This window comes from Xenopus laevis, chromosome 2S (assembly GCF_017654675.1).
Source record: "Xenopus laevis strain J_2021 chromosome 2S, Xenopus_laevis_v10.1, whole genome shotgun sequence".
Taxonomy (NCBI): domain Eukaryota; kingdom Metazoa; phylum Chordata; class Amphibia; order Anura; family Pipidae; genus Xenopus; species Xenopus laevis.
In genome coordinates, this window is record NC_054374.1 from 104,498,163 (window position 1) to 104,522,952 (window position 24,790).

Genomic DNA, 24,790 nt, shown 5'->3' on the forward strand with positions numbered 1-24,790 from the left:
GGGAGGGGGCCAGATGATGCTTTGTTTGGGGTGGGTGGCCTGGGGGTTGGAGTTGGGTGCAAAGCAGCAGCCCCAGTGGGCCCGAGGCCCCCCTAGTCCGAAGCTGCTTGTACTTGATGATAGATAGAAAAATTTGTATTGATAAATAGGGGAGAAAAGTCTGTGCGAATTTGTTCAGAGTAGTTTTCAGAAAGTGAAAATTGTCTGGATTTTGATAAATAACCCTCTAAATGTTATGTTTAACCTATTCAATATGCAAGTGATCTAGTAAAAAAATACCAAACCAACACAATGAAAAAAGTTGAAACAAGTTTTATTCCAATTATTCAAAATCCAAAATGTTCTCAGTATTTTCTGAAAACCGCTCTGACCAAATCCTCACTGAATCTCCCCCCCTATTTATCAATAAATTTTGACGAAAATTTCTTGTGGGGGAAAAGGCTCAATAAAATTGTAAAAAATCAAAATTGCAAAAACCACTTTTAAAATTTCACAAATTTTTCAGAATTTCGGAAAATCCAGCATCTCAGACCTGTCCAGGTTGCATATGAGTCAATGGGAGAAGTCCCAGTGATTTTTTGATGTGTGCTGGGTTTCAGACAATACCCGGAAGTTTTCAGGCAAAAATCAGAGTATAAGCGTGAAAAATCAAAAAAAAAAAATAGTGAAAATCAAATGAAAATTCTGAAGAAATTGTGAAAATCTGATTTTTTTTCCCACAAAGTAAATTTTCAGGAAAATTTAATAATAAATATGCGCAGAAAACTGGAGTTTGTAGCAGAAAATATTGAGATAAATTCGGACTTCGATAAATAACCCCCTAAATCTTCGAATTATTGAACAATACCCAGCGTTGACATTTTGATAAAGTTCAAAATGTCAACGGGAAATCTGCCATTGACTTCTGCATGAACTCGGCAAGTTTGAGTTGGAGTACTTTTTGTATTTCGACTTTAATACCATCTGAGTCAATAAATCTTGAAAAATACAAGGTTTTTATTCTACGAAAATACTTTTTTTCCCTTTAAAAGTCTGACCAGGAAAAAACAGGCTTTAATAAATAACCCCCTAAACTTAGATTCTCAACAACTGCTCAGTACAAACTGACCATGTTCTTGCCACTGAGATACAAAAATTCATAATGAGAAACCCTGGTGATGATTTTGAAGGCCTGGTCATTACTATTATAGAAATGCTGAATCTTTAGGCTGGTTCAATAAGGTCAGTATAAAATATAGCCTTTCTAGCCATATTCATTTGAGGGATTAGTTCTTCAACATCTGGCGCTTCTTTGTATCTTTGTAACTGTGAATATTTATACTAATTATTATTTTTGCTTCCAAGCTGTAATACTGCTGAACTGTAAAAATGTACAGCATAGCATATACAAATATATAAATGTACTATATACAGATATAGATAAAGTTTATATATATATATATATACAAGTATCAAGAAAGAAAGAAAGAAAGAAAGAAACCTCTCACCTGTTGCAAACACAACATTCTTTGATACCAGCTTGTGATCCATTATGGAAAACTGTGGAAGTTCAATCCTTTCCACACCAGTGACAGCATTATCTCCTCCTAGCCAGTAAAATTCAATGTCGTCTGTTGTGTAACCATCTAAAATTACAAAACAGTATGAAAAACCTTTATGCATTGCTTAAGTGAAACAAAATATGCAAGAACTATGCAGACATTTTACCAGATCAAATACATTTAATCATTTATAGGAGAAATCATTATTTACAATGCTATTTTACTTTTTACACTGGTTTTACCGTATTAATGACCACACCCTGTTCTCTGTATTAAATGTACCATCCTGTGGATTAAGAAGGGATTATACTATAAGATGAGAAGGGAAATGTATAGACAAAACAAAATATCTAGTCTAATCCAATATAAATATGAAATTTTAAAAACTCATATTTATGTCCTGTATACGAAAGCACTCCACAAAGCACCTCAATGTTATTCACTTATTCATGAACATCACATTTGGAATATTCATATTCATTTGAGTTTTTACCATGAAAATAATATTTGGGTTTCCATAAAAAAGAAAAAAGAATACAAATGATCTAAAAGCTGGCAAGTTAATTGAAGTTGTATTTTAAAATTTAAAATTAATTTCAAATTTGGTTTATTGAAAAGGTAGGATGTCATTTAAGTTGCTTTTACACAATTTAAGCAATTTAGTCTTCAAGTTTTTTCATAAATAAGCACACATTGGAGATTTTTGCTTTACGGAAAAACTCAAAAACGGAAATCTGAATTTTGATAAATCTTGACTCCAAGGTGCCTATATATTAAAGTTTTCAAATGGGTATTATGTTCTATTAGAGAAAATAAAATCAAAATTTTTTTCTTCAGATTTGAGTTTCCTAACCTTGTACTTGATCCCAACTATGCTATAATTATTAACAATAAATGATTACAACCAGCTCTAATCCTTGCACTATAAATGACTGATAAAATAATAATTAGCACGGAAACATACCGTATATACTCGAGTATAAGCCGAGTTTTTCAGCCCCCAAAATATGCTGAAAAACTCTACCTCGGCTTATACTCGGGTTAAGCGCAAAAACAGTCGCCAGCGTCTAAGAATAGTCACCGGTGCCTAAGAATAGTCGCCGGCGTCCAAGATTGGTCAACGGCATCCAAAAACGAGACGCCGGCACCTCCAATGGGAGCAGAAACCCTCAATTTTTTGATTGAAACTTACCAGAAGCTGCTGCATTTCTCACCCTAGGCTTATACTCGAGTCAATAAGCTTTCCCAATTTTTTGGAGGTAAAATTAGGTACCTCGGCTTATACTCGAGTATATATCTTCGAGCAATGCAGTAGGCTGCAAAGTAAAGTTGAACTGCAGCTCAGCAGATGGAAAAGATGACCTGAGTGTAAAACCCCAGGTCCGTCGCATTCGGACTCAATCTATGCCATGTATGTGATGAAACTAAAATAATATCAGCTTCTATCGCACTCACCAAGGACGGCAGTTGGCTCGGGTGCTGTGCCCCAAACCCGTAGCTGGAGGTGAGGAAACAACCAAACAAACAAGCCGATGAAGTAAAAACTAAGTTTATTCCATATTAATAAAAGTTACACGTCCTAACGCATTTCATATCCACCGATACTTAATCATAGGCACATGTGTGCTCGTTTGTTTGGTTATAATTATTAAAGGCAAAATGATTCTACTGGGTTTAATGAACGTTTAAAATATTTTGCAAGCATGTTAAAAACCATTGCAAGCATGTTTTTTTGCGAATGTTTAGCGCTGCTCGCAATTTTAACTTTGAGAGGAAGTCGTTGAGGTCTGTAATCAGTCAAAAAGGATGCAAACATGGTTTGTAACATTCGCAATGGTCTTTGAGAAAGTTTTTTGCCCTAATGAAACTTATTTTAGAGGTTTTTGAAACCAAAACTGAACTCACAAACACTAAAATAACAAGTTTAGTGTAATAGATCCGAAAAAAGCACTGAACGACGTGGTAAAGAATTCGAAAACCTCTGAAAAATCTAAGTTTTTTGGACAAATCCTGGAGAAAAAAATCCAAATCCAAAAACCTATAAAATTGATTTAAAGCAGTCCAATGAGATCAGCGCAGCTCCTATTGACTTCTATGGCAGCTCGACAACTTTTTGTTGTTTGGTATAAAAGGTTGTGTGTTTTTTTCACTTAAAATAAATCTGAATTTCTAAATCTGAATTTGTAGAAATATAGCACAAAAAAATCAAAACTCGTTTGATAGTAAATGGGCCCCATAAGGTATGCAGATTCAAATTACAGAAATAACCCTTATATTTAAACCCCAGGTCCTGAGCATTCTGGATAATAGTTCCCATACCTGTATTCCATTAATTTTTACAAAATCAAATGTTTTAAACACTGTGGGGCACATTTACTTAGGGCCGAATATCGAGGGTTAATTAACCCTCGATATTCGACTGTCGAAGTAAAATCCTTCGACTTCAAATATCGAAGTCGAAGGATTTACCGCTATTCGTCCATTCGAAGGATTTTAATCCATCGATGGAACGATTTTCCTTCGATCAAAAACAGCTAGGAAAGCCTATGGGGACCTTCCCCATAGGCTAACATTGATGCTCAGTAGGTTTTAGGTGGTGAAGTAGGTGGTTGAAGTTTTTTTTAAAGAGACAGTACTTCGACTATCGAATGGTCGAATGGTCGAATAGTCAAACGATTTTTAATTCGAATCGTTCGATTCAAAGTCAGAGTCGTAGTCGAAGGTCGAAGTAGCCAATTCGATGGTCCGAGTAGCCAAACAAAACGTTCGAAATTCTAAGTATTTTTTATTCTATTCCTTCACTCGAGCTAAGTAAATGTGCCCCTGTGACTTAATACAAATGAAAAATGCTATTGAGATTTTCAGATTTTTTTCCATAATCATACTAGCTTAACAAAAAATCAATATTGACAAACAAAAAAAAGCCTTAACCACAATTCTTTTCATGCCTGAGCTTTGAAAAAGCTAGAGTTAAAAAATTAATAAAATATACCATCCCAGGTCTGATTTAACAACTTTATTGAATTGAATTTATTGAAAACCAGCACCAAACAGCCCAAAACTATTGAGAAACCTGAGGGTAAAAAATATGTTCCAAAAGGGACCATTTATCATTGACTTCTACATGATTCTGACAGGTTTTAGCTGGAATATATTTAAAATTTTTAAACAGCTTCAGAGCAAAATAAATCTAAATTTATTTTTTAGATTTTCCGTTATAGAATAAGAAATGCTAGAAATGCTGTATTATGTATACTAAACATGAACTTGAATATGAACTTACTGCACCAGAAGCCTCATTAAACAAATGATTTATGATTTCAAAGTTGGCCACCAGGGGTCACCATCCCTGTAACTTTTTTAAACCTCTTTGCAAGACCAAGACCATGCTCATGCTCAGTGTGGTCTGGGCTGCTGCTTAGGGATCGACATAAATTATCAAAACAGCACAAGTCAAATAATATCTTCCATAGAAACAGATACAGCAAGATTAAGATTCTGATTAATAATCAGAATATGCAGACTGCACTGGGTCCTGTGTTGTTATGTAATCTAATGAAGATTTTATAGTTTTTGCATTGTTTAATACAATCTTTCTCCAACTCCTCAGAACCTGTGGCTACAGCAAAAAAAAAAAAAAAAAGAATTCCAGTTTATCTGTTTAAATCTGGCTCCATGATATTTGTCCCTGCAGCTAGAGCTGGAAACATTAAAGAGCATATAAAGCCAAAAATAAAATACTATTCAATTTAAAAATCTGTACAGTACAGAAACTTGACTGTATGCAGTGAACCCCCCCCCCCTTCATTTACTTGCTCTGACTGCTGTGGATATGAATCTCTACAAGGTCACCGATTGTTCTACAAGGAAACAAACAAAGCTGCTTGAGTTCTGGGAAGTCCCTCCCCCTGCTGTTAGAAAGTATCCTTTCCCTGCAGAGCAGTTAGGGACCATTTAAAGTTTCCTATCTGCAACAGTCAGAGCAAGTATATGAAGTGGGAATTTCACTGCATACAGTCAGGTTTCTTATACAAACAGTAGACATTTTTAAATTAAAGTATATTGGAGATAGATTTATTTTTTATTAAAGAAAGTAAAAATGGGATTTTTTTTTTTTGCCTTTATATCCCCTTTAAGTTGCAATAACACCCAAATCACTCTATAATGCCTTGTAAAGTTGTATTTAAAGTATAATTTGTATAGGTATTTGCTTTTTTAAAGATTGTATAACCTTGCATTTATCAACATCAAGCCAATTAATGGAAATTTCTCCCACAAGCACATTTTATATTATCCATTATTCTGGTTGACCTTATTTATGTCTTAACTACCATCAAAGCAATCTCAGACAGTTATTTTGCATATAAACAAACAAATATAGAGATCCTGAGCAATACCAATAAGTGGCACTAATTGTAGGTAAAATGCACCTAACAGGAAATGACCCAAGGCGAAAACACTAATTTCCATTTGAAAGGCCCCACTAATCATAATTAGTTCTTCAGCGTTATTTCTGTCCAAGCACAAATACAGTAATTGGCTTCTCTAACCTTTAGTTTTAACCCTTCCGATGCTAAGGGTTTTCATACCCCAGTACTAAACATTGTTTATTATTATTGTCATGTCACAATATATTTAGCTTTTAGAGAAGAAAATGTAAAAGAGAACTATACTCTATATTTTGTTATGATGTATGTGTTCTAATAGGGGTCTTCTGATACATATCACACAGTGTTCGTGGTCAGCCTAAATCATTCAGGCCTCAAAATTCAAATTTGTGAATGTTCTTAATAAAAATCAAATGCAAATGTGTACTTGTTTATTAAATTACAGCAGAGTGCATGGCTGGTGCTGGGAATATTTTCTATACTGTACACAAGGTACAAAAGGGTTACTTTAATCCTATCTGTGTCTGCCATGATATTGTACAGCCGTGTAAGGTTGCCATCTTTTGGGGTAGCAAAGTCCGGGCAGGTGACGTCACAGAGCTGATGATGTCATGGTGCAAGGCAATTGCCCAATCGCCACATCCATCTAAGAGAACCCTGCCCAGTTTTCCTAATTTTTTTCCCTAAACCTGGGCACCCTTTCAAAAAGTGGGCTGTCCGGGTCAAACCTGGGCTAGTGGCAACCCTGCAGCCATGTGTTTAATTTTATCATTCTACAAAAAAAGTCATGCAAACATATTGTCATATAACAAAACATTTATTTGATAGCATATTATTCATTTTACAAGGAACAATCATCTACAGTGTAAAACTGCTGTGTAGTTTAATTCATAACAAAAAAATCTTTCAGTCTTTGTTTATACTAAGCACAGTACACATGCCCTGTTCTACAGAGCTCAATGGCAACTAGCATGAAGCTCTTTTCTACTGAGCAGCAGTGCAGTATCTATGCTGGTACAATTTGTTTGATGTTCTAGATGCATTTGGGAGAACAATTGGTTACTCAGGACAAACAGATGAAAAGGCTGTTCTGTATATGCAAGAAATGCTCCGAATAACATAAAATACTGCTCTTCAAGATCCACAACTCCATGGCTTATTTAAAAGGGAAAAAAAGTGTTTCCGTGGCATTTTTTTTATAAGGCAGCATGCTGTAACTACCACACATTTTATGCAGGATGAATGTTTTCCTATAACTGGAGCCACTCCTATAACATTACTGTAATGAGCCGTGTAACACGCTGCCAATCTATTTATAACTAAATAATGACAAATGAAGACTACAACTCCCAGAGTTTCTCTTCCAACTCAAATGATCTAGGAATTCTGGGACATATTCTGGTGCAAAGACACCCTTTTCTATTTCACAAGCTGACTACTATGCAGCATATGTGTGTAAAAGAGGGTAAATGTTTGATAGCAACATTTTAATATTCTCATGCAGCTATAACATTTCGAGATATGCCTGAAAATTAGTCAAGTAAGCTTGCCAGATATAATTAAGACTTGGGCCAGGGAGCAACATATTTTTGGCCATGTGAAGTTTCCAAGGTAAGGCAGAATCCTGCCCTTTCCTTATTTTTCAGGTACAGGTGCTGCTGAGAATTCTGGCTAAACAACAGCTAAATCATAAGCTATCAACATCTAGAGGGCAGTGCAGCTTAATCCTTTCTTGTTAGGATTGCTGTGGGTGACCCTCCTGTTGCAGTTGCACAGCAGTTCTCAGAAAACCTTGACAACCTAATAAAAGTGTAATAAAAGCAGAAGAATATGTTTATGAAATAAATATAGTGCTACACTAAATTTGGAATAATCTGAATATTTTTGCACTTTGCATATAGACATTCACCTTCAAATTAACTTTGAGTAAGATATGTTTTTAGTTCAAGTCCCACTTGGATGTCCAAGCTATTGTTAGGCACCCCATTAGTTTATAAAATAGTTATGAACAATAGTTAGAAAAACATTGATGTATCAGCCATTGAGGCATTAGTTAAAAATTTAAATAGTCATGAAAAATAATGTAAATAATGTAAAAAATAATGTAAATGTAAATAATGAAAGTACATTTTCTTCCCAAATCCGACCTTAGCTTTGAAATTAAGCTTTCATGCATCTCTAGGAAGGTAAAGATGCCTTCTTCCCAACTCTGTTCCAAGTTAGCCAATGCTCCAATGCTATATTACAAATTAGCCAATGCTCCCCTCCCCAGGGTGGTCCGACCCCCATATTGGCAACTGCTGATAAAGACTTTTTTATTTGAATGCAATCTGAAATCATTTAAAAATCACAAAAAAAGATTGAACATTTTGTTCAGCAGCTCTCAAGTTTGGTCCTAATTATTCAAGCAACTAGGCAATGGACTGTGAATATGAAATTACATCTATAGAAGGATAATCTTTAAAAATGAATAGCAACAATAAGAATGCAGCCTCAGATGGAATTGGTTATATGGGGCACTGACCCCCGACAACCAGACAGCATTTTACATTTTAAGATCTTAGAAGCACATGATTAATGGTTTTAACTCTTTATTGTGTTCTCCTTTCAGAGGACATACTTGCACCTGCTAACATAGGGGCAAATTCACTATGCGCCGAAGCGCCTAACGCTAGTGTCAATTCGCTAGCGTTGGGCATTTTCGTTACTTCGCAAATTCACTAACGAACGCTGGCGTAAATTCGCTAGTGTTACTTCGCACCCTTACGCAAATTCACTAATGCGCGCATTGTTCTTTTACGCTAGACTTCCTTCGCCACCTCAGACCAGGTGAAAAATTTTTCTAAGTCCCAAAAAACGCTGGCGTATTTTCTATATTATGGTTGATAGGCTGAAAAAGATCGAATTTTTTTTTGGGGCTCCCCTCCTTCCCCCCTACATTTCCTAACTCATGGCAACTTAACTATACAGTGGGCACATGTGTAGGGCAAAATAAAAATTTTATTTGATGTTTTGAAGGTTTCCCAGGCATTTGTAGTGATTCTAGGTATTCCTCCATTGAAATTTGAATTTGGTGCCGTATGCAAATTAACCATCGCTAACGTAACTTTGCTTCGCTTAGCGAATCAACGCTAGCGCAACTTCGCAACCTTACGCTACCCCTGAGCGCAACTTCGGATTTTAGTGAATTTGCGGAGCGCTGGCGAAAATACGCCTTGCGAAGTGCGGCGAAGTTACGCCTGGCGCAACTACGAATCTTAGTGAATGTCCCACATAGTGTTTTTATGAAATGCTTACTTACATTGGAATATGAATTTCCTTCAATGTATTCTTTCTCCCAGAATTCCTGCATAATAGCTGGTACTCGCAAAATTGAGAGTGCCACAACTTACAAGTGATAATACTTTTGGATTACTGTGAGTGTATCTGTGTTTATTTCATGAATCTCTTGATCAAATCTCTTGAGCAAATTCAAACTGGAATACTAATGGTCTGGCCATAAACAAAAGATTTGTTTTATGATAAAGTTGCAAATCTAGAGATCATAATAGGGCCCTATGCATACACATACAGGCAGAGGATCAAATAAACAGCCAATTCAGTAACAGGCAGACACATATCTTTCAGGTGGCAACTGGTTTGGCCCATATCTGCTCTGATAAACTACAGACTCAGTCCAGAGTGGCCAAGTCAGCAGCAAAAATCAGACTGTGTAAGAAACAGCTATATTGTAGCTAGGGGGCTTATTGTCTTCTACTATTTTTTTTTTTTTATAACTCTTTATTTAAGTTGTTTTATGAGTTTTACACAAATAATAAGTAAGACATAATAAGAAGCATAAGAAAACAGAAAAAATAAACATAAAGGAAAAAAGAAAAAATTACACAGTTGAGAAACTGAAGTATGCAAAGTTGTGGATATGATTGACTAAATACAATGCAATGTCTTAGCTTTATAAGGTTTCACAAGGTGCAGACCCACCCTACAGCAGAGTTTGGAGTGTGGTATCTGGGCAAACCAGGCCTACAGCAGCACAGAATAAATGGAACTGGGAGGAATTAGCCGCAGAGAAGCCCTACTCGAGGAACGCAATTGTGTCCATTCTCTGTAGCCACAAACTACATATGTAGTGTGGGCGCTCTGGGCCCCAAAATTCCGAAAGGTTGTAGCGACTATGTCGTGGTGTAAACGTTGGGAAAGTGGTATATCCAGTTCGTCCATATCTTATCATAAGCCGATTTGCTGTGACTATGTATAGCCGACATACATTCCATTCTACGTATATCTTCCACCTTATCTTATCAGTCATCGTAGGGGCTAATCTTTGTTTCCATTTTGAACATATAAGTCTCCGAGCCGCTGTGAGTATGTGGTTCATTAACCTTTGGTCTGCTTTAGAATTCTCCTCAAGGGGTTTACCCAGTATATACATCCAGGGATCAAGTGGTATGGTCCGGAAAAGCACTCTACTCAAAAGTGTTGATACTCTTTCCCAGTACGGGACGATTATAGGACAGAACCACATTATATGTGCTAATGTGCCTCGTTGTTTACATCCTCTCCAACATCTGTCCATTGCGGTTGGGTAGTCTTCTACTATTTTAATCATGCAAGTATCACAAAAATAACACTATTTTTCTCCACTGCCCCCCCTTTCCCAATTTACAGAACTGTAATACATTCTCTGTCACCCCAACAGCTTAACTGTACAGTTCCCTGAGGGTAATCAGTCACACTAGGTTAAGTGATTACAATGTAAGTGTTCACGTACATGATCAGTTATCTGCAAACCCATTATCCAGAAAGCTCAGAATTATCTCATAGGGGCAGATTCCCTAAAGGGCAAAGCAACTAACGCTAGTGAAAATTTGCATAAATCCACATTTGAAGTAAAACCAGGCTATTGGGTCTATTTTTTTAGTAGACTTAAAGGAGAATTCAACCTCCCCATATAATAAAACCTACTACCCCATACCCTACATAGTCCCCCCTCCCTGCTCCCACCTGCACATGTGATAACTCTAGTAATTGCCCCTAATCCTGTAATTACCCCTCATTGCAGAGTAAGCGCAGTGAAGCTCACAGACGCCATCTTCTTTTCTTCGGTAATCTTCGGAAAGTAAGCACCGTATCGGCGCATGTGCAGTAGAAGCAATCTTCCAGTTCCGGACAACTGCACATACGCCGAAAGTGACGGAAATAGCCAAAGGGAAGGAAGAAGACCCGAAGATTACCGAAGAGAAGATTTCAGAAACAGTATTAGTACATGTCATCCCTATCTAGGGTTAAGAAGACCATCTATTTAAAGTATCACAAATCTTGAAGAAAAAGACAACTATACACACAAAATTGCTTGCTCATACACAGATGAGTTCACAATGATAATTAGAGGGTTTTCCATGTGCCCTGGGGAGGATTAGCAAAATGGGTGCTGATGCATACCGTATTAAACCACAGTAAAAGTAAATTGCTTCTCACTGTTTTCCCTATTCAAACAGAATCTGATTAAAATGTGAACATTAGTTCTTTTGCATTGGCGGCAAGCATCCAAGCAATGGCTAATCAGTGTGGCGACAGACAGTGCTGTCTAATTCTGTCTAATTCAGTGATCTCTGATCACTACATAATGCAAAGGAGAAATTAAACATTCTTTAAAAGGTTCATTTAATATTAATCATGTATGCCACATTGGTGGAGTACTGCATAAAAATACTTGTCTTCTAAACATTTGTATTCTACTTACAGCTTTCTATCTCAAGAGTGCAATTCTGCTCATCCAGTGGGTACCTCCTTAAATCCATCATGCACGCAGCTGTTGTTGTTATTCTGATGTAAACAAACAAAACACAAACCGTTAGATCACAGGCAACTGTCACAAATAAATGCAGAATTAACAGTTAAAAATAAAGGCTGAAACTAGGTGTTTAGTCTCTTTATTTTAGTGGAGAAACACTAAATGCTGATAAACAGGTCAATGCATCATGTAGAAGAAGAAATACTATTTATGGTGTAAACACAATTCCAGGTGAGGTGCAGGAAATACAAGATGTCAAAATTACATGGAAATTAGAGAACAGATTAAACAGGTCAGATGCAGGTAACCAGTTTTATGTGTTTTACACATTTATATTTGCTCCACCCTCCAGTTATTACAGGGCCTATTAACTAACATTTTAGTTTTCCATTCTTTTCAGAAATTGTATCTTTAATCTAAAACTGTGTGGGTCTTTTAATTTCTTCAAAAAGTTTGAGATTTATTAAAGGACCAGTAACCAGGGTGCAGAAATCGAGCGTCGCAAGATGGATCGTCGCTCTGTCGCCGTTTCTGAAGAGGAGTGCATGCAGAGAATCGGTAAGTAATTTCTTAATAAAAGTTTTGCGAATTAAAAGTTTAAACTGTCTTGGTGGTTTTTTTTTTTCATTAAAAAGAAACACATTTTTTTTAAAAAAATGTTGTTACTGGTCCTTTAAGTTTAAAAACCAAAAAAACACAAGACCAAGTAAAAGTAGTTGAGGTCCCATAGAAGTCAGTTGCACTAATCAAATTGAACCTTTCTTTTAGCCTTTCAGATGTTTTTGGGGTTTTTTTTTTTTTTGCTAGCAACTGTCCAAAAAACTGAGGGTTTTGTATTTTTTAGCACATCGTTCAGTGTTTTGTTTTCATTTGTACTTCTTTTAATCTTTAAAATAACTTTCATGGCATTTGTGATTTTAGAGAAAATGAGTGTAATCATGGTTAAAAAAAACTCATAAAACAAATTCCTCCCCATTAAGTATAGCCCTGCACTCTATGACGCCCATTGATTAAAGGTCGAATTTTAGTTCCAAAGTGTGGTGTGAAGGTAGGGTGACTTGGCTTGAAGGCCAGTTAAGTTGAAAACTGGGAGGAATGGCCATTTGCTCTTGAGGATACCCTTGTCTGAAGATCAGTTAAGATGAATACTGTATGTATTTTCTGTCCTGGACATAATTGAAATATGACTGATTCACTAACAAAGGGGCCACTGACCAAAGGTTGGACATGGTCAAGTAAGGCTTTCACTGAAAAAGCTTAGCAACCACTGGCTTACAGGAACAAATATGGCAGCTGTACACTCCTATCTGTTCCACTTAGCAGATACCATTTTCTATCAAATAAGCTGCAATTGAATTATACCTTCAAGTCAATGACCTGTGGGTGGGACTAATTCAACATGACTAATGGTTTTTATGTTGGAGATGTGCATCATCCACAATTTAATTCACAAAGATTTATCAATTGCATCACACATTTCATATTGATCCAGCTCAAACAGTAATTTATGTACTGATCACAAATCTTTATAAACAAGTAGTGATTCAATTATACATAATGAATCACTATTTTCTGTACCAAATCATGATTTATTGGAACAATTGTACTCTCATTTTGGGGTTAGTCCCCTCCAGCAACTGATTATTGCTCATAGTGATGGAAAATTGCATTTTTGGTTTTCTATTACATTTATTAATTGTGTTTCTGAAATTGTGTTGATATTTACTTGGTATTGATGTCATGAAAGCACAGAAAGAATAAAAATGACATGTAATTCACATCACCTCCTAAAATCTTTTAAATGTGTAAAACTACTTAGGTGACCTTCCAACTAAAAATATCATATTGAATCAACATAATGCCTAAGTATAAACCACAGAAACAGAATATAAATTCAATTAGATTTGCCTTTTTTAAAGGAAAACTATATCCCCCAAACAATGTAGGTCTCAATAAAAATACAGTATATTGCACAAAACAGCTCATATGTAAAACCCTGCTTTTTCATGTTTCATAATAATATACTTTTTTAGTAGTAGAGTATGTGCAATTGGGTAATCATAAATAAAAAACCATACATGTTAAGTCACATGAGCCAATTAACAGACAGAGTTCTGTCTTTTGCTTCCCACACTTCTTCCAGTTACAGTTAGAGTTGCAGTATTTCTGGTCAGGTGATCTCTGAGGCAACACACAGACCGTCACAAAATGGTGGTTCAAGGCAAGAGATGTAAAAGGGCAATATTTACTTAAATATATATTCAAGTTTGGTAAGATTCTTTAATATGGCACTTAATATGATATAAACTATCTATTGCTTAAGTATTCATTTTGGGGGTATAGTTTTCCTTTTTTTTTTTTTTAAATTCGGTTAGTTTATTGATTGAATAAAGTAAGCAGTTTACAGTTTAAAGTCAAAAGAAGGAAAAACATAGCATCACATGTGACATGTCTTATACAAAACAAAGTGTATAAAGCATATTATGCAGCAAATACAGCGTCATAGGAACAACAGTTTACAACCTTATCAGGGTCTTCCTCCAACTAAGGATTCAGACCTAGTTGGACGAGTAAAGCTAATGCACCATTCACCTTCCCTGAACCCTGTTAACCTAAACTGCTGGAAGTTGTCTTGGATGTTGGGGGTAAAGGTCGGTCCAGGGTCCCCAAATTTTTTGGAATTTGGCGGGGACTCCCCTTTTTAGGTACATTAAGTATTCAGTATTACAGGTATCCTGCATAATTGCTTTCCAGGTAGAGAAGGTAGGAGGGGCCACAGCTCTCCAATTCTGGGTGATCAATCTCTTAGCAAGCAGTAATGCCTCAAGAAGGAGAAGTGACTGACAATGATTCAGCTTTAAGTCTTGAATTATGGCCAGGACGCATACTTTGGGTGTTCTGGTAATAGTCACCTGGAGCACCGCATCTAAGGCGTCCAGTACTTCCCTCCAGTATGCGGAAAGCTTAGTGCAGCTCCATAACATGTGTAACAAAGTTCCCCGTTCTAAAGCACACCTAGTGCAAACATCCGGGGTGCTGGCGTTAATATAGTGAAGACGGACAGGGGTGTAGTAAGCCCTATGAAGAATATATAATTGAATTAGCCGTAGTCTATGAGGGGATTCCTGTGCTTCCTGCCATTCCTCGTCTAGGATTGTGCCCACATCCACCTCCCATTTAGACCGTAACCCATCCAGACTATTTCCATGTACTTCATGCAGCAATTTAGCATATAACATAGTGACCAGACCTTTTGTATGGCCCCTCTTAATGTATAGCAAAAAGGGGTGCGTGGACAGTGAAAAATCATGGTGCTTGAATGTGGTATTAAGAGCGCGGTTGAACTTATGAAAGGTCAGCCATTGGTTATGTGGGATTTGGAATTGGTCTTTTAATTGTGCAAAAGAGATTAGATTGCCATCACGCCATACATCACCAAGGGTATTCACCCCACATCCCGACCAAAGACACATAGGACCCAGTTTTACCAACAAGGGGTAATCTCGGTTGTTCCATAATGGTGTGAGAGGGTCAGTGGTAGGAGATTTTAGAAGTGCATTTGCCATTTTCCACACCTTACGTAGGGAGCTGATGGGGGGGGGGGAAAGCAGTGACTGAGACATATTGACAGATTTCCCTAGGATCCAGCTGATTGGGTTATCAGTGAAGCCAGTTAAGTGAGCCCAAAGCGAATGTAGCGTCTTGTGATGCGAGCCTTCCACCCATGTAGTGAGGTGGGACAGTTGTGCTGCAAAATAATATAGATACATATCTGGAAGGGCCAAACCAGCTTTGTCTTTAGCACACATTAGTGTTTCAAGCTTTAGTCTTGGCCTGGAATGAGCCCACACCAGTTGCCTAAATATAGCATTAAGTTTAAGGAAATAGGATTTGGGTATCCATATGGGGGCTTTCTGCAGTACATAGAGTAGCTTGGGCAAAATAATCATTTTTATAAGATGGACCCGCCCTGTGGGGCCTACCGGGAGGTTAGCCCACGGCTTAAGCTTTTGGGATAACCAATCATTTAACGGGTCTAAGTTAAGGGCCAAGTAGTGTTGAGGGAGGGCTGTGACCTTTACTCCTAGGTAAGTAAATTCGGGGACTACTTTAAAAGGAAAGGTAGTCATCCTTTCTTCCTCTGTAAGTGGGTCTAGCATAAGGGCAGTGGATTTGGATTTGTTGACTACCAGCCCGGAAACAGCGCCGAACTCAGCCAAGACCTTTAGGACATTGGCCAGTGAGTCCCGCCTGTCCCCTAGATACAAGAGCGTATCATCCGCGTATAACTGAATACGATCCTCCCTGTTACCCAGAACGAATGCAGTTATATTGTTATGAGATCTGATGAGGCAGGCAAGGGGTTCAATAGCCAATGCGAATAGCAGAGGGGAGAGTGGACAGCCCTGCCTGGTACCGCGATAGAGGCGGAAAGAAGGGGTAGACATGTTACTTGTTTTAATAGATGCAGTGGGAGCGTTATATAGTAGTTTAACTAGATTGATGTAGACTGGGCCAAATCCGAATTCTTTTAGCAATTGCCAAAGATATGGCCACTCAACAGTGTCAAACGCCTTGGCAATGTCCAGCGCAACCACAGTCCTCTGACCCTGGTTGTCATGAGGGAGGGAAAGGTTAGTGTAGAGTCTACGGATATTCAGTGCGGTGGATTTGCCTGGCATAAAACCAGTCTGGTCTTCATGGACCAGGTGATGAATTACTTCCCCCAATCTCATGGCTAAGACCTTTGCTAAGATTTTTACATCGGTTGTAAGTAGCGAGATTGGGCGATATGCGTCACAGTGCTTGGGGTCTTTACCGGGCTTGTTGAGTAGCACAATAGTAGCATTGTACATAGATGGAGGTAGGGATTGGCGTTGTATCGCATCCTTAAGGGTCTCACATAGTTTTGGGGCAATTTCTTTTTTGAATCGTTTATATATTTCAATTGGTAAGCCATCAGGACCAGATACCCTACCATTAGGGAAGGCATCAATAGCTTCAGAAATTTCCTGCACCGAAATCTCAGCATCCAGGGTTCTGACCTGCTCTACCGTTAGAGTGGGCAGGCGGATGTTGGTAAAATATGCTGCCATTTCCTCTGCGGAGGCTGTAGTTTTAGATGTATAGAGACGGGTATAGAAGTCTTGTAAAATCCCTATTACCTCCTTGGGTTGGTTACATAACACTCCTTGTGAGTTGTAAAGATCAGTAATTACCGGGGGGGCGGTTTGTACCCTGGCCATGTAAGCCAATAGTTTTCCGGCCCGTTCACCGTGCTCATAGAGATTAGTCTTAGAGAAAAGCAGTTTCCTTTTAGTTTTGTCATGCATATGTGCCGCATATACCTGTTCAGCTTGGCGCAATGCTATAAGTGTGGATGGGGAGGGGTTTGCTTGCATACTAGCAGTAAGGGTGTCAACCTCTTGGCTTAACTGTAATTCGAGGCGGCGTGAGGATTTTTTAACTGCTGTAATCTCAGTGTGGAGAATAGACCTGAGAGTGGCCTTGAAGGCCTCCCAAACTGTTGGGGTGTCAACAGGGGTGTGATCTAATGAGAAGTATTCCTTAATGGAGCTGGCAAGTGCGGCATCGTTGTTTATGATATTAAGCCAGACTGGGTTAAAGGACCATTGCCTATTACCTTGAGAGGTGGGGCCAGTATGCCAGGTTAACTTAAGCGGGGCGTGATCTGAGATACCTCGTGTTTGATAGTGGGCGCTTTGTATATTTGAAAGCAGGCCTTTGGAGAGAAATATCATATCTAACCTCGATAAGGACATGTGAGTAGTGGAAATTTTCATTTAGAACAGTATTAAAATCACCTCCACAAATTATTTGAGCATATGGGAAATCCGCTACATATTTTACAAAGTGGACAATACATTCATCTGTATACGGGGGTGGAATGTACACATTGGCCAGAACAGTGTCCACAGAGTTAATCTTACAATTCAGAAAAATAAATCTGCCCTTGGGGTCAGACCTCAGAGATAATAATTGGAAGTTTACAGATTTTTTAACCAAGATTGAAACCCCTCCAGTGTACGGAGAGTACGTGGCGTGAAAGGCCCATCCCACCCAAGGACGCCTAAGGGATAGAATCTTACTCCCTGTAAGGTGGGTTTCTTGCAGTAATATAACTTCCGCATCAAGCGACTTGACATGATCTAGTACCAACTTCCTTTTAATTCGGTCATTTAAGCCCCTCACATTCCAGGAGAGTAGGCAAAATCTCAAATTAGATGCCATGAGGAGGTGATGTATATATTGTGATCTTGGGAACAGGGCAAAAAAAAAAACACTGAGACCTGTGACATTCAAAGACATGCAAACATTTCAGTAATGCCAGTAACGTGAACCTGTAAAAAAGGTATAAAGACCACTTGGGCGTGTAAGTAGTATAGACATGTAAACATTTTAGTGCTACCCGTTTAACTTTCAAACTTATGAACTGGTAAATACCCGTCCCTCGCACATCAGTGTGGGGATAGTTTTCCTTTAAAGCAAAGACAACTGTTCTGTACCAGTGAAAAGTAAAATAGCTGGAAATATCAAAATGGAATTGAGATTTTAGATAAAGATAATATGCCAGTAAAAGACAACATAAACAATGTTTTCATGACTATTGATTTGTGAATCCTGTAGAAAATGATTATAAATACTGTAAGTAGAACTTATGGTTGACAACAGATATTTGGTCCATTTTCAACATGAAAGGGTTGACAATTCAACCAAAAATGTTCCTATTTCAAGCAAGCTCCAAATTACGGGAAGGTCATCTCCCTTAGACTCCATTGTAAATCAAATAATTCAGAATTTTAAAACATATTTCCTTTTTCTCTGTAATTCCAGTACCTTGTACAGGTATAGGATCTGTTATTCAGAAATTTGTTATACAAAACGCTCAGAATTACGGATAGGAAGTCTCCCATAGACTCCATTTTATCCAATAATGCAAAGAATGATCACCCTTTTCTCTGTAATAATAAAACAGTACCTTGTACTTGATCCAAAAATAAGATATAATTAATATTCCAGGCAGTGGTAAACACAACATGTTTCGGGTTCGTATGGAACCCGAAACATGTTGTGTTTACCACTGCTTGGAATAAAAAGTTGTTTGCAGTAACAATGCTGGAGTTCCTCTTCCTTCTCTTATACTTGGATCATTTGCAGCAGTTGCAGCACAGAGCAACTATTAAGGAATTGGGGCATACCATTTGGAAAAGCTGTGCTAACCACCATCCCCCTCTTCTATTTGGATAACAGTTCCCATACATTTACTATAATTGTGTTTAAAGGTATTTGATTGTAAATAAAATGAAGATCTAATCCAGGCACCCTACCAAGCTAGCAAAGGACAACATTCTTGCACGGCCTAGAGGTTATGGAATCACAGCAAATGTTAAATTAATCTGTGGTGGTGTTTGGCCTTACTGCAACAGGAGACTCTAGGTCAAGTGGGAACTTTCATGCTGCCCTCGTCCCTTTTTTCATCCAGGAAGCTGTACTGTTAGTTATTTGTCGTAATAATAGAGTAGCTTAATAGTTAAGGACATGCAGCAGCTCTATGTTGGTCCTTTCAGGGGTCATGAAAACTTGTAATTAAAAGTGACATGCTCATGCCCCAACTATTGCATCTTATTTTGCCTAACTAACTATATAAATGTAGGGACCCGTAGGGTTAATTCCCCTACGGTTTGAAACCACATGGTGGAAATGCCCTGCTTCTCCAGCTACAGGGTCTACCTAGAGTCTTGAGAGGGGCAGGAGCCCTGTCCCTGTGCAGTGTGTCTGGCAGATACCGGAGGTTGCCAGAAGGTGTTGCTGCTGTAACAGTAACTGTTTTGATATAGGCAGAGCCATGTGCATAGCCATTGCTGCTTTCACTGAGAGAGGGTGGACAGAAACTGCTAGTAGGGGCTAAAAGGAATTTGCTAGCCCTGCGGGGCTTATGCAGGGTACTCCAGAGTCTGGTAAGCTCAACCATGCGGGTTTAGAGCCTATGCCTATGCCTATGGGCACAGGCTACCCTGTCCTCCAGGCCCCCCACTACCATGATTTGAGAAAATTTTGAATATATTTGCATAGTAAAACCCAAATATCAGCCGTTTGTTTTTATAGAAAAAAGTTATTATTAAAGCATGTGATTAAAAAGATATAATGAAATGAAATTATAGAACAAGCAGGTCTTCTGTGGTTCACATGCAATTTGTTATGGTCAAGAAGATATAGAAAATAATATAATAGGTGGTGGCTAGTGATGGGCAAATAAATTCGCCAGACACAAATTTGCGGCAAATTTCCACATTTTGCCGCATGTGAATGAATTTGCGAAACTGCGGTGACAATTCGCCAGCGAAAAATCTGCCTTGTCATAGAAAAAAAATTGGCGCACATCAAAATCCACACGCATTAAAATTGTGGCGCGTCAGAATTATTCGGATACCCATTGACTTTCGCAAATTTTCCTCCATTTCAATAATTCCGCTGTAAATTCACAAATTTTTCAGCGAAGCAAAACTGCACAGATTCACCCATCACTAGTGGTGGCAAGAATTAAACATCAATGCCAAGCACTTCAGGCAACTCTGCTGTACATCGTACTGTACATACATACAGACCTCTGTTGTTTTCCAGCTTATTACATACAATCTTACTCACAGCCTAAATGTTTAAAGCAAAGTACAACACTTTCTGAGATTCCAGGGGATCGCTACATGCCATCTGGTGTGTAGGAGTTGAGATCTTATGTACTAAAAATGCATATTTTACAACAAATTTGTAGGCTGACAGAATGATTTTACATAATGTATTCTGAACTAAAGAGAAGATCTTACCCTGCTTTCTTAGACATTGTCATGCTTTCTAAGAAATACATTTGACACAAGCGTGATATTCATACAATACTCCTGCATGCTTATGTGAGTCTGAATACTACTGAATTTCTCTAAATGTATGTTGAAGTCTGTATAATCCTGGTGGTAAAACACTGTAAATCTTATCAGAGATACAGTCGTATGAAAAAGCTTGGGAACCCCTCTCAGCCTACATAATAATTTACTCCACTTGTAACAAAAAAGATAACAATGGTATGTCTTTCATTTCCCAGGAACATCTAGTACTGGGGTGTTTTCTGAACAAAATTTTTTAGTGAAGCAGTATTCAGTTGTATGAAATTAAATCAAATGTGAAAACTGGCTGTGCAAAAATTTGGATACCCTTGTAATTTTGCTAATTTCAATGCATGTAACTGCTCAATACTGATTACTGGCAACACCAAATTGGTTGGATTTGCTTGTTAAGCCTTGAACTTCATAGGTAGGTGTGTTCGATCATGGGAAAGGGTATTTAAGGTGGCCAATTGCAAGTTGTGCTTCTGTTTGACTCTCCTCTGAAGAGTGACAGCATGGGATCCTCAAAGCAACGCTCAAAAGATCTGAAAACAAAGACTGTTCAGTGTCATGGTTTAGGGGAAAGCTACAAAAAGCTATCTCAGTGGTTTAAACTGTCAGTTTCAACTGTAAGGAATGTAATCAGGAAATGGAAGGCCACAGGCACAGTTGCTATAAAACCCAAATCTGGCAGGCCAAGAAAAATACAGGAGCGGCATATGTGGAGGATTGTGAGAATGGTTACAGACAATCCAAAGATCACCTCTAAAGACCTGCAAGAACATCTTGCTGCAGATGGTGTATCTGTACATCGTTCTACAATTCAGCACAATTTGCACAAAGAACATCTGTATGGCAGGGTGATGAGAAAGAAACCCTTTCTGCACTCATGCAAATACAAACAGAGTAACTTGTATGTAAAAGCTCATTTAGACAAGCCACAGTCATTTTGGAACAAAGTGCTTTGGACTGATGAAACAATTATGATGAGTTATTTGGTCATAACAAAAAGCGCTTTTCATGGTGGAAAAAGTACACTGAATTCCAAGAAAAATACCTGTTACCTACTGTAAAATTTGGAGGGGCTGTGTGGCTAGTTCAGGGACTGGGGCCCTTGTTAAAGTCGAGGGTCAGATGAATTCAACCCAATATCAACAAATTCTTTAGGATAATGTTCAAGCATCTGTCACAAAGGTGAAGTTACACGGGGGTTGGATATTCCAACAAGATAATGACCCTAAACACACTTTGAAATCTACAAAGACATTTATGCAGAGGGAGAAGTACAATATTCTGGAATGGCCGTCGACTTGAATATCATGGAAAATCTATGGGATGATTTGAAGCAGACTGTACATGCTCGCCAGCCATCAAATTTAACTGAACTGGAGAGATTTTGTATGGACGAATGGTCAAAAATACCGCCATCCAGAATCCAGACACTCATCAAAGGCTATAGGAGGCGTCTAGAGGCTGTTACATTTGCAAAAGGAGGCTCAACTAAGTATTGATTTAATATCTCTGTTGTTTGTGTCCAAATTTATGCACCTGTCTAATTTTGTTATGATGCATATTGCATATTTTCTGTTAATCCAATAAACTTTATGTCACTGCTGAAATACTACTGTTTCTATAAGACATGTTATATATTAAAAGGAAGTTGCTGCTTTGAAAGCTCAGCCAATGATAAACAAAACTCCAAAGAATTAAGAGGGGTTTCCAAACTTTTTCTTATGACTGTATGTTGTATAAATGTTTAAGTACTGAAAGTGTTGTCTTAATCTGTGGTTGATGTCACTAAGGGGTTTTGTGTTCCACAAATAAATGGTTAAGCACCCTTCATTTTAATATGTGAGTGGTTCCTGTTTTAGTTTAGGCTAGACTTCTGGAAATCTTGGCAGAAGGGGGAGAACAAATTACATTTAAGGTATCTTTGGTATTGGCTTATATGAGGAGCTGAATAAGGCCACGTTTATGATCAAATAACCCTAGATATTGCCAAAGGAGAAGGCCCTCCATTCATCAGATTTCTTTACATGACATGAGCATCTAGCCCTCAGCCTTTCTACTCTGAACAAGTGCTTTCTTTAAGCCTTTAAGTCAAGTATTAATATCATTTTCAGGGTACTTTTCAGGAAATGTATTACTTCCAATTATTGTATAAACTTGCCATCTAGAAACAGTTGAATTACAATTTAAATAAGATGAATAGTCAGAGCATCCACAAATCTGCACAAGCATGCACACGAAAATCATTTGGTTTCATTTTCTTCTGTCTATAAATAAAACTGAATTGGCATTTGCATGAAATTACACAGAAGATCTTGTATGGTGAATATCTCCACAGCAATCTCTGTTATGTTGGATCTCTTCAACTATAGGGAACTGCCGAAACATTTTCCTGAAATTTTCTGAATATAATCTGCAATGTTTTTAGTAAAAGACTAGATTTAAGGGAATACAAAATGTATATGAAATTAAACAAACCTTAAATAATTTTTTATGTTTCACATGTTTACATCAATGACACCAGAAGAAATAAAGGGTAGAAAGGTTTTATATATAACTGTTGGAAACAGTTATGTACTGTTTTTACCTAAGATGGATGGAAGCACTTGAAAGACCTGACTTATGGATCCTCAATCCCCCAGGCCCTTCACCCCCAATAATTGACAGTGACACCACAACTGGGTGGAAAGGCCGCAGCTTAATTTATTATACATGTTACCGTAAATATCTTCAACATCCAAATAATTAACCACCCATAACGATATCCATAACCATGCATAAACATATACATCAACATATACATAAATCATTGCTGGTTGCATCATTACATATACTTAAACAATCTTACAGTTACCAAACCTGAGACTAGTTCCCAACACACCCTTACTTTGGCACCTAACTGGACCTGGCCCCAAAATGCTCCTGCTTAAACTACCCCTTCCATTTTATTTCCCCTTTTTGGCTGCCCATAGTGCAGCCCACCACGCCCCCCGTTGCTGTGACAAATAAAACACATTATACCCTTACTACCCTCAGTCATTAAACTAACAGGGAGGGAGGGTGGGAAGCTGTCTCCACTCCAGATAAAAAATGTCCGATTCTTCTCGACGCCCAGACAACGTATACCCTCTGTTACTCCTCACCTCACTCTGCCAACTACAATCCCCACAATTCCACAACCCCGTGAAGTCCCTGATTCACCCCTCAGTCATGTCCCTGTCCCTTAACCCTTCGGCTATGCTCCCAGGGGTCCTGGAACACAATGCTCAGCAAACACCTGGATTTCTAGATTGGTGAATTTGTTAAAAAGTGGGGAACTCAGTAGTTCACACTGTCTATTTCACAACTGCTAAAGTGTACTATAACATAAGCTACAGTACCCTCCACTATTTGAGGCCCTCATTCATGGTGGCCATTTCCCTTAACTTAGGCCTACCTTTGAGTGGTGGCTTCTCCTAGCTAAGGCCTCAGGCCATCCAGTATATCCATACCCAGCTTCTGGGCACAGGATGTCTGGAACTTTTTTATTACAAAAAAGCTTATGAAAGTTTGAATACATTTCTGGGGATTTTAGGGCCATGTTTTATGTGTTATAACAGTTTTGCTAATGAAGGTACTGTAAATTGCCCTTTAAGCTGTGAGTCACAGTTCTCCCAAGAGCCTTGTTTATCTTAAATAGTTACAATTGTATCTTTGCTCATCTTAAATTGTTACAATTGTATCCAAGTGCAGGCTTTGAGAATTCTGGGCCAAAAAAGCCTCTTATTTTAATTAAGATTCAGAAACTGGCATCAGTGTAGGAGATCAGAGAAAATTGGGCATTTTTAATAAAAATCTGGGACTGTGGGCTGAGCTGTCAAATGTGTATTCAGAGCATTGCAATCTATGGAGAAGGAAGGGTCAAGTAGGCAGTAGGTGTGCGTTTTAAGCTTCAGACCAGATAAGAATTTTGAGGAGGCAGGATAGGAGGTGCACAGTCCTCTCTGAAAAAGAAAGGTCTTGGATTCCCAGGATTCCCCAGCTTTTACTTGGAATAAGGTCAGAGTGAGGGTGTTATTTTCCCTTTAAGTGCTGCTATATCCCAGGTACCTGCCATTTATATACATGGCTTCATCTAACTTCTAATTCATCTGTGGACAGTGACTGGTTCTATCACAATCT

At 38.1% G+C, this 24,790-nt stretch overlaps 1 protein-coding gene across 1 annotated transcript in view; it reads right to left on the minus strand.

Annotated features, from left to right (window-relative positions):
- Positions 1–24,790, minus strand: part of gabrb3.S (gamma-aminobutyric acid (GABA) A receptor, beta 3 S homeolog) — a 120,011-nt gene that overhangs the window by 27,095 nt on the left and 68,126 nt on the right. The window contains exons 5-6 of the mRNA XM_018249807.2: positions 11,673–11,755; positions 1,488–1,625 (exon numbers count right to left, since the gene is read on the minus strand). Of these exons, the coding sequence (XP_018105296.1) occupies positions 1,488–1,625; positions 11,673–11,755 (221 nt within the window). The remainder of the gene's footprint in view (positions 1–1,487; positions 1,626–11,672; positions 11,756–24,790) is intronic.